Raw genomic sequence first — 10,553 nt, forward strand, 5'->3', positions numbered from 1 at the left:
CGGAACGAGCTCGGTCTCGAAGCGTTCATTCCAGTGCATCGGGTCATCAGCGGACAGGGTGATTTGATGTGCGAGTCTTTTATAGAAGCCACCGACACAGAAGATCTGCTGGATTTCCTATGGGCTCCACAGTCTGAATACAGCGGCTTTGCTGCTTCGGACCTCCCGCGCCCGTCGGAGTCTCCTGTTCTTTCGGATGGGCAGCGCACCTGAGCTCCCCCATGCCCCCGAACTCGCCCGCAAAATACATAGAAAGGACCATCTGCAACCTATAGTGTGCCCGCAGGACGCGCAGCCACTCGGAGCGACTTGGGGCAGCCGACAAGTCAGGTTTGTTCGAGGTATGACACACAGGTAGCGCCTCGCGTTCGATGAAGTTGAATGTGCAGGTGATATACATTTTGCTTAGGGTGGCCATAGTACGGTATGTGCGGACTAGGCGAAGAACATAATCCAGCGACAGCTGGCGGGGGGGTGTATGCCCATGACCCGACAGGTACTCGCCGTATTTGATTATGGAGTTTCGGTAATCGTCACTAAAGTAATCGGACGCTCGAGGGTCGAAACGCTGAAGGTGGGAAAACCCGGTGGCGTCGTCAATAACCGGTCCCAGTTGTTTGGCAAGTACTTGATAGATCAGGGCCGCCTTTTCGATTTCGAATATGCGGTAGACTGTCCGCGAGGTAGACGCCAGTGCTCGTAGGTCGGATAGAGAGGTGATCGAAGCGAGAAATCTGGATGACCAGTTCAGGTGGAAGGTTGTGCAGCGACATGGCTACAGGTAGTTCTTTAGAATCCGAAGGTTGGATGGTATGACTCCTTGATGGTTGAGATGAATAACAAGTTAAGTGGCCGTAGGTTGGATAATGAAATGGAATTCGGGCAGAAAATGTGTGCGGAGAGGAGGAGGAACCTGAGATGATGACGCAAGATGTGTTGTCGGTGCACGGCGATGCGAGCCTCAAGATTTTCCACACCTTAATTAGTTATCCTGTCCGGAGGACAATATTGCGCTCAAACTTTTGGAAATTACTATGGGAAATTGATAAGCAAAAATTACTCTGGGAATTGATATCCTTATCGCGATGGCCGATTGGTTCGTGAGCACGCTGCACTCGATGTTGGTCACGTGCCTCATTGGCTCTGCCGAAACTGCTTCATCTCCGTGTCCTCGCAAAGGCAAGAGGTAAATGGTGCAGCGAGAAAGAGGGAAGAAGTAGGGGGCTTGTACGAGTTAAAGGCAAAACGATTTGATCCGGATGTAGTTAGCGTGCTAAGGCCCTATAGGCCCAGTGCCTCCGGGCGAAATAAATTCCATCCATCCATCGTGTCCTCGCAATCCGCTCGACAATCGCGAACATCGCGGTTCTCGCCGTTTCCACATCTACCGCTTTTCAAACCCAGGCCTTTCTATGGAAGACGTGATAGTCGTTCTGGGCGGCACTGCCGAGGCCGCTGCGGAGACAGCCGTGACACGCAAGTCGTGTACCAAATGCAATACTGAGCAGAACATTGACCAGTTCCTTGATGCCCGCGGGAACGGAAGGATTGTTGTCAACTGTCTAAGTTGCCGGCACAAGAAGAAGCTTCATGTGATATCCCTAGTTAAGGTAACGATAGTCGTTTCTTCAGCTAACCTTCGCAGATTGAAGCGTCGCGAGCGAGCATCGAGATTTCTCGCGCAATCGCCCGCGGAGAAAATTCTCTTTGATGAACAAACTAATCGGAGAGAGGGACTACTCTGCGCAGGAGATCTGCCATATCCTCCTGGGACTCCCTCTCCAAGAGGATAGCCGAGTGGTCCAGAGTGTTGACTGTAGACCCCACGAGAGGCATGCTCGCCCAATCGACATCACGGCTGATGGCGATATCCAGGAGTCTCAGACAGCATACGAGAGGTATCTTCGGCGGCCTGCCTCAATGGATGACGTCTCCTACTTTGAGTTCCTGCAAGACTGGAACTTCAAGGCGCGGAATCCGGCGAGGTGGGCGATCTGGCAGCCTCCTGCAATGCCCAGGGTGTTGTATTATTACCCCCGGTACAAGCCGGTCCGTTCCCATCAGCAGTACTCTGACTTCTGCCGCGTCAAGCTGCTCCTGAACCACCCCCATCGCCAGTCGGAACAATTGCTCGAGGTTGATGATCTGCAGTTTGACAACTACACTTCCGCGTATCATTACTGTCTCGAGCACCACGACCACCAGGACGACCACTACGGTATTGTCGACGAGCCCGATCCGCTGCCGGAAGAGGATGAATTCGAGCGAGGGGAGGATGCTGGGGACATCACACTTGAGGATTGGCAGGAGGTGGCCCGGCTGGTCCCCGACCTCCAACTTCCCGAAGAACTAGCCGACTTGCTTGGACGCCGAGACATTGATGTCAATTGTGACTGGACACGACACATTGGTCGCTACCGGCACGACCAGTTTGGTACCGGAGGTTACTGGGTGCAACTCCGTGGAGACGCTCCAGGTAATTACGACGTGGAAGAGATGCCTCTCGCAGCCCGTGACACGTTGAACACGCAGCAGCAGCAGGTATACGACACGGTCATGCGCCACTACAGAGCCAAGAACGAGAACCGTCAGCCTCCGCCCCTTCGTCTACAGATCGACGGAGGAGGTGGGACTGGAACGTCGTACATGGTGAAGGTCATCTCTTCTCATCTTCAGGCCGAGGCAGCTTCCTATGGCCGAGTTTCCCCCATTGTCAGGGCCGCCCCGACGGGCGTGGCGAGCAACCAGATAGGGGGACAGACTCTGCATTCCCTTCTGCGGCTCCCCGTCGACGGCAATTACCGCTCGCTCTCCGAGACCCCGACGACCCTCAACGCCTTGCAGCGGGGGTTCAGGGGCATCCACTACCTCGTGATTGACGAGAAGAGCATGCTCGGCCTCAAGACCCTCGCGTGGATCGACCAGCGCCTACGAGAGGTGTTCCCGGAGAATCGTGACGAGTTCTTCGGCGGCCTCAGCGTCATCCTGATCGGGGACTTCTTCCAGCTTCCCCCTGTTCTGAACAAGCCGCTGTACTCAACACGCGACGACCTAAAGGGCATCGAGATTGTCGGGCGTAATGCTTACCTCTCATTCGACAAGTCGGTGTTTCTGACCACAATACAGCGGCAGCAGGGCGAAGACCAGGCCCCGTTTCGGCGGGCCTTGGAAGAACTGCGAAAAGCTGATGTGTCAGTACCCTCCTGGGAGCTCCTCGCTTCGAGATGCTCTGTCAAGCTCTCTCCCGAGGAGGTTGACAGCTTTGCTGATGCGCTTCGCATCTATCCCACCAAGGCCCAGGTCGTCGAGTACAACCACCAACACATGCTTGGCCTGGACAGCCCCGCCATTCAGGTCGAGGCAAAGCATGAGGGTGTTGGTGCGGAGAAGGTTGAATCCTCAGATGCCGGCAACTTGGCCAAGCGCTTGCCCTTGTGTGTTGGTTGCAGGGTGATGCTGACGCGGAATTTGTGGGCCGACGTCGGGCTCGTCAACGGCGCACAGGGCACAGTCTACGACATATCCTGGAAAGAAGGTACCGACGTGCTGCGAGACCCGTCCGAGGTCATCATGGTGGCCTTCGATGACTACGACGGCCCGGGCTTCACGATGCCGAACGGAGAGCCTCTCCGTAGTGGAGAGAAGCTGGCTGTTCCCATCCTCCGAGTGCGGCATGACTTCATGGTCGGCGCCAACTCATGTTCAAGAGAGCAGTTCCCGCTGTTGGTCAGCTATGCGATCACCGTCCACAAATCACAGGGCATCACCCTGGACAAGGTCGTCTGCGACATCTCTGCGCCAGAGTTTGCTTCTGGCCTCTCCTACGTGGCCGTTTCGCGGGTGAAGACACTCGGCGGGCTGATGTTAATAAGCCGCCCACTCGACCGCAGCAGGATCTACCGCGAGACACCATCACCAGCTATGGGGTTGAAGTTGTCCGATCACGGTATCAGGCAACTGCAGGCGTTAGATGCTGTGGCGGGGGAGGTTCCCTCAGAGTCTAATTGATTTGTAAGTAGCGAGGACGTGAGTGTAGATACGTAACGTGAGTGGCGGAATAGAAACGATTCGTAGATGGCTCAAGCAGATGGAGTTGTTGGCCGACGGACAGATATTGGCGCTTCGTCTCTCCCGTAATTAACCCTAACCCCGATTGTCCTCCGGAGAGGGACAGGAAAATTGCCAGGAGCGGGAGAGAGGAAGGAAGCGCCCCGTAGCGTAGCGAAGGGCCGCGCGACTGACGAACGAAGCGACGCCAGCAATTTTAGCACGTGCCCAGCACGTGATTGCATGGCATCAGCCTTGTGGGGCCCTCACTCTCAGATTCTCGGGTAGGTTACCTAGATAGGTTAGGGCCATAAGAAGAGAAGCTTGTGTTGTGTCACCGGTCAGACGGGGAAACGACACACCGGCAACATTTGACGCGTCTTCATCGAATTGCCAGCATCACTTACTTAAAGAACGGCGTGGAAATAATGTTTCGAATGGATGTGTTTTGTAAAATTATATTGTGGATATGTATCAAATACGAAGATAAGAATGGTTTGGTCGCGGATAACCCACGATTTACATCTCCCGGACGGAAATTCGAAGACACCCTTCCAATTTTAGGAGTCGCAATGACACATCCACACATCCCTTCAAGTAGGGTGGCATTGGAAGGCACGGATTATTGACCCTTGCCGAGAGGGGACCAAACCCGAGTGTGCTTCTCAGCCCTGTCGGCAAGCCGCAAAGCTTAACTCTTGATGTCCTCCTAACCGTCCTTCTCCTTTTTCCTTTCCCCAGACTTCAATGGTTCAACCGTAATCGAACGCGCGCCGGTGCTTTGCATTTCCTTCCCTTCCGATTTCCACGCCGATAACTAATCATTGATTGCTTTGGTGTTGTCCAGTTTTTGCTTTTGATCCACTTGTTTTTCCATTCGGCTTCGAACATGCCGCACCATACGCCTCCTGCCACCTGCCTCAGCAACAGACCACATGACAACCGTGTCTCAGATGCCGCGGTTCATTTCAATGGCTGTCTACCTACCTCGAGGCTGGGGCGCTTCTACGAAAGCCTCAGCCCAGAAAGTCAACAGCGAATCGTGCGAATCAACGAAAAGATCGCTAGCCTTCGAGACCGTCTCGAGACAACCGAACGTGATTCTACAGCTGGTGCTCGGCTCAGAGACTGCAAACGGGCAATGGCTCAATGGCGCGCTGCCACTGGTCGCCCGTCCCCGTCCTATACCGCAACCTCCAAACCTGGCCCAGCTTCACGATCAGAAACCCCAGGAACCCCGGCGTTTGGTGGCGCCAACCATCCGGCCGACATACATACTAAAGCCTCTGTGATGAGCTTCAAGAATGGGCAACCATGTGATGTTCCTGGACTCGCAAAAACCTTCCCGAACCAGAAGATTTCTATGGCCGACTTGCTATGCGAAGACGAGACCAGGAATCCTATCATGAAGCCGGCCCAGGACGGCGCTGTCCGCTACTTTCACCTTCCCGCCAACAATATGGCTTGGGTAGAAGAGGTAATTGCGCGATACTATCATGAGAAGCGGCCGGAAGCAGGCGGCCTTTTTCACCAGTACGGATCAAGGGGCCCCGAATCAAAGACCGAGAGGGTCCTTCAACCCGGATACTGGCGGGGCCAGCAGAACTTTGACGCTGATTCGGAAGTCCACGCCCGACACATGCGGCCTTTCTGCTCTGGAATCTCGGTGGACTCAGTCAGCTCCGAGCCAAACCCCAGAAACATGGTGTTATTCATGCCGTATCTCCACTGGGAAACAGACCGGGGCCGGGTACGGTCTGCGGAGATCACCAAAGAAGCCGGCAAACACAACTTGAGCTCCATCGCTGATGTGATCAAGGAGGCTAAGCATCAGTTATCTCACACAGAGGCGGGAGACACTGTTGCTCCACCAACATGGGCACCGCAACCTTCGCCTCCTGCATTTGGAAACGTCGACAAGAGGATGACCCTTGGCCAGGCCCTCCGTGCCGCTGCAGCATTGCTCGAGGCCATGGACTCGCATATGGAGGAGCAGCTCACAATGCGGTATTTATACGCCGAACCCCCTATGCACCCCAGAAGGACACTTGATCAGGCCTATTATGGCGCTCTGAGGAGTACTGGTACCAGAGACAGGGATCAGGTAGTGTACAGAGGGACCACCCCCCAGCCACATGATTGTATCGGAATGGATGCTTGCCCGCAGTGCAACGAAGACATCCGAAAGACGCCACGCCTCCTTATGGTAGATCAATTGTGGTTGTGGATACTTGATGAGAGTAAGCAGGTTTTGATTCCCGACCGTGAGTCCCGTCTGCTGACCTTGGATCTTAGACACTGTTGTCACTAGTTTCCCACGTCGTTGGAGCAGAAACCGGCCCGATCCCTCGGCTATCCACAAGAGCTTACGCATGCGCCTCCGAAATGCACGCCACGGCGAGATATCATCCGCGTATGACCTTGCTCTCGTCATCGTAGATGAAACCTCTCGCGTCTTCTTCGACAGAACCAAGACCAATACAAAACAGCCCAACCTCGTCGAACTCTTCAACGCCGCCATCCGAGATCTAACGTACAAGCAGACGGCGGCATTCGACCAATTCCTCATCTACACGCACCTCGCCTCCCGTGACTACAAACGCCAACGCCATGTCACGACCGATAACTCGTCACAGAACCACTTGCTCAACATCAATCCGGAGGGTGAGCTGCTCAAGGAGGTCAAGGATATCATGGATGAGATCCACATCATGATGCGAATCAAGGAACAACAACAGAGCGTCATGGAGAGTTTCGTCAAGCATATCCGGCGGGTTCTCACACCCCTTGCCCGCTCACATCGCCCCACGGCGCCTACTGGCCTCGTCCCATGGGATGTCACGCGCGGTCCAACACTCGAGCCCAACAGTCCATACGCTGACGAGGTTGCCCACTTCCGCGAGGAAGATCAACGCCAAAATGCCAAGCGAACCCTCACCAAAGCCGACATGCTCCTGCAAGACGTGGATGAACGCATCGCCGAGCTCCGGGCCCTCCTCCAAAACGCCCGAAACACTTCGGTTGCAGTATGTCACCCCCTTTCTCCCCTCCATCGTACACCTTCGCACTCACCTCTCTCTCTCTCACACACACACACACATATATACACAAGACTCACGCGACTAACTCACCACCCAGCTCAAAGACCTCCTCACCCTCAAACAACAACAAGCCGGCGTGATCGAAGCGCGCGAGGCCGTCAAGCAAGCCCAACTGACGCTCAAGCAAGGCCAGTCCATCATGATCTTCACCATCGTAACCATCATTTTCCTTCCCCTTTCCTTCTGCGCCTCGCTGTTCGGCATGAGCGCGACCGAGTTCAGCACCGACGCCATCCTGCCGCTCGCCACCGAGCTGCGCCTCATGTTCCCCATCTCGGCGGGCATCATCCTGGCGTCGTTCCTGTTTGCTTTTTCGAGCAGCGTGTTTGCGAATAGTGCGGTGGTGTTGGCGCGGAGTGCGGTGAGCTTTGTGTGGAATACCGCTGTGACGTGGGTGGTGGTCAAGACGGGCTTGTATGTGGTTGGGAGGGAGATGTTGGTCAAGGCGAATCGTTTGCGGGAGAGGGAGGGGACGGTGACCGGGGCGATGAAGGCTGAGGTGTTGAGGAGGGAGAAGAATATGGAGAGGATGCGGGCTGCGGGGCATGTGAGGGCGCTGGCGAGGCAGAAGGGGGGTGCTGGTGGTGCGGCGAGAGGGGGGAGGATGAGTGGTGATGGGGAGGGTGGTGAGCCGGTGATGAGTCCATTTTGTGAGGGAATTCCGGGGAGTCCGAGTCCGTTTTTGGGTGGTTTGGGAGAGGGTGTGGTGGATGTTGAGTTGGGGGAGAGGGTGTCCCGGAAGCCGAGTTCTCAAGTCCATCTTGTTTCAGGGAGGTGATAATTGAGAGGTGGAATGAGGAGAAACCTGGAAACGGCTATCAAACGGTCTGGACTAATATAAACCTGGTCGAGGTGATAGGTAATTTGCCCCCATTTGTCCACGTTCTGGCCTCTTGCAGATGCTGGGCGTTCTCCCGCTCCCATGGATGTTCTGGGCCTTTGGGCAGAAAGCGCCAGGAGCGCGACCGCTACCCACAGGCTTTCCTATTGGCCGGAGCCCCTGGAATGATTGGCTTCGGGCGTCGTTCATCTCATCCACATTCCATGTGGATAGTTTGCTCATGCGGAAGCCCGTTGGTTTATTGAATTATCACAACTAAAATGTTTGGAATTTCAGTTCAGCGTTTCATTCGTAACAATGGAAACCCCGAGATAACGATCTGGGAATTGAGGTTGTTGGTGTGGAAGGGGAAAAGATTCAGGGGTGTATTTCTCAGGGGGGAAGGGGCGGAGGGGCACTGTAGGTAATTAGTACTTGCGCCTTCTTCGTTTCAGCAATCTTCATCCCCATCAGATGGAACATCCATTTAGAAATTTTGAGCAAGGGGAAATTTGAAATGCGAGTCACAAAATATGTGGTGAGGCCTACCCCGCATAATTTTCAGCAAAACACGTTTGCTCCGTTTGCACCTCCTTCCCTCCACTGAACCTTCCAAGTTGGGCTGGCTTTCCTTCCACACGCACCCACAATCGACATCTCAGCCCTTGCTTTATCACATCTGGGTTTTGTTGTCTCGGTTGTACTTATCTCTCAAGAAACGAAGCCCCCCAAGACGTGATTCGACATGCCTGAGTTTGAGGCGTGGCGAGCCTCGCTCAACCCGCTCGTTGTCGACGTCGTCGGCGACTTCGCTGGCAGGGGCGTGTTTGCTATCCACGGAGAAGCCTTGCTCACCCACTGCTTGACCAACGCGCTGGTCGATTTTGACTGTGAGTAGTCCAACCGCGCGCCTTGCGACCCCGTTTCATTTTCTCGCCAGCTCCCTGACAAGTCGATCAATAGATGGCTTCCAACTCCTCCATGTTGTGCATGCCGTTGAGGCGTTCCTCGTCAAGCTGAGGAATCGAGGATGCATCTTTAACGTATTCTGGTTCGAGAAAGAGGCCGACGTTTGCATGCCTCGCGAAGTCCGGGCCGACAGCTCCCGTGCCAGCAAATACCGTCTTGCTCGCGTCGTGCTCATCCAGCATTTTTCCAGCCCGACCAGCCTCGGTGAGCTTAACGCAACAAGGTTCAGCCACACGTTCCCAAGTCTCGCGAGCAGCCTTTTTCGCGAATACCTAGACAGCCACCCTCTCCACTTCTTCCTTGGTTCCAATGCCCATGATGAAGAATCCTTGGACATCGACCAGCAGATCACCCCCTTGGGAATGCTGTATGTGATGGCGTCGGCCGGATACTACGTGGCGTTTATCGAAGGAGTTGAGTTCAAGAGCTCGAAGGTTCGCTGATCCCGGCCTTGTCACCTGTATTGTCACTAACCGATGGGCCACCCGTAGGCATACTTTTCCTTGACAACACCGAAAGGCAAGGTTACACCTCTACCCGAGCGAGAAGAACACCTTTCAATCCCGTCTGGCCCTTCGCCTCCCATGGCGGGGATGATGAAGAAGGCCGCCGAGTCAGAAATTGCCGATGGGCTGACCGCGAGGGAGTTCATCTCCGTCTGTGCGTTGGCCGGTGCGCTTTCTTCCAGCGTCGAGAAAGCAGGAGACATCGGGATGCCGCAACGGCGAGAGGCTGCCGCTGTCCTGCTTCACCTTGTTGTTCTGCGACATTTTGGCCTCCCGCAACGAAGCTTCGCCCGGCAAGAACCCGGTGCCACCACAACAACTAACACCGCCTTTCTTGTCGAGTTCTTTGATGCTGCCCGGGACGGTCTCGCCGCCTGGTTTGACGGGAACTTTGTGGACTTGAAATGGGATGCTTTTGACCTGTTCGATGGGCGTCTTTACCTCAACGTCTCCGCAGCGCTATTTGGCACCCCCTTGCCACAAGAGCTCTCCCAGGGCTTCACCCAAATGGTGACAACTGCTCAAAGTCTTGGTATTGAGCTCTGTTGATGTCGACGCTTTGTTCGGCTCCTCGGTGAACGCTATTAGTCGGACTTCCGAAAGCCGGGGCACTCCATCAGGGCCAATGTCAACCGTCCTTCCCTTCAACCACCCCATCATGGATCAGTATCTGGCAGACGTCCAACTCCAATCAACCGGGGTTGCGTCCGAGTCTGCGGTTTCAGACAAAATCTTCCAAGAGTTGGCACATTGGCGCAACGCCAAGCCACTGATTGATCCCAAGCACATTGCGAAGCCCAAGGGATTCTTCGCCAAAAAGAAGCATCAACAGTTCATGTCTGATACGATCGCCTACTCGGCTAGCCTGACAGGCGCCTCTGGAAAAAACATCGACCCAGAAACCATTATCTCCCAGGATCCTTCGGCAAACCCAAAGAGCTCCACAACCAACTCTCACGGCACGAAGAGACCAGAAAAGGCACCAAAGGCGAAGGAGGGCCCCAAGACCAACAAACAAAAGGCACACGAGAAAGCCGAAGCCCTGATGCTAGAGAAACAAGCAGTGGTATCAAGGTCGGTGGTTGCTAGTTGGAAAGAACGCTGTTTGGA

General features: G+C 54.8%; 3 protein-coding genes across 3 annotated transcripts in view; all 3 read left to right on the top strand.

Moving 5' to 3' along the window:
• Window positions 1–1,710: 1,710 nt before the first annotated feature.
• Window positions 1,711–4,008, top strand: CHGG_09895 (uncharacterized protein; the record flags this gene model as incomplete). Its single annotated transcript, XM_001227821.1, has 1 exon — window positions 1,711–4,008. One exon carries the CDS (start codon window positions 1,711–1,713, stop codon window positions 4,006–4,008), a length of 2,298 nt encoding a protein of 765 aa, XP_001227822.1.
• A 928-nt stretch (window positions 4,009–4,936) lies between these two features.
• Window positions 4,937–7,926, top strand: CHGG_09896 (uncharacterized protein; the record flags this gene model as incomplete). The annotated part of the gene is made up of 3 exons (XM_001227822.1): window positions 4,937–6,287; window positions 6,343–7,073; window positions 7,186–7,926. The coding sequence occupies 3 exons, from the start codon at window positions 4,937–4,939 to the stop codon at window positions 7,924–7,926; spliced, it is 2,823 nt and encodes a 940-aa protein (XP_001227823.1).
• A 787-nt stretch (window positions 7,927–8,713) lies between these two features.
• CHGG_09897 (uncharacterized protein) overlaps window positions 8,714–10,553 on the top strand; it is a gene marked incomplete at both ends in the record, with an annotated part of 4,896 nt that continues 3,056 nt past the window's right edge. Inside the window, 4 exons of the mRNA XM_001227823.1 lie at window positions 8,714–8,858; window positions 8,932–9,371; window positions 9,429–9,597; window positions 9,971–10,517. Of these exons, the coding sequence (XP_001227824.1) occupies window positions 8,714–8,858; window positions 8,932–9,371; window positions 9,429–9,597; window positions 9,971–10,517 (1,301 nt within the window). The remainder of the gene's footprint in view (window positions 8,859–8,931; window positions 9,372–9,428; window positions 9,598–9,970; window positions 10,518–10,553) is intronic.

The sequence above is a fragment of the Chaetomium globosum genome, genomic scaffold, assembly GCF_000143365.1.
Source record: "Chaetomium globosum CBS 148.51 scaffold_7 genomic scaffold, whole genome shotgun sequence".
Classification (NCBI taxonomy): Eukaryota; Fungi; Ascomycota; class Sordariomycetes; order Sordariales; family Chaetomiaceae; genus Chaetomium; species Chaetomium globosum.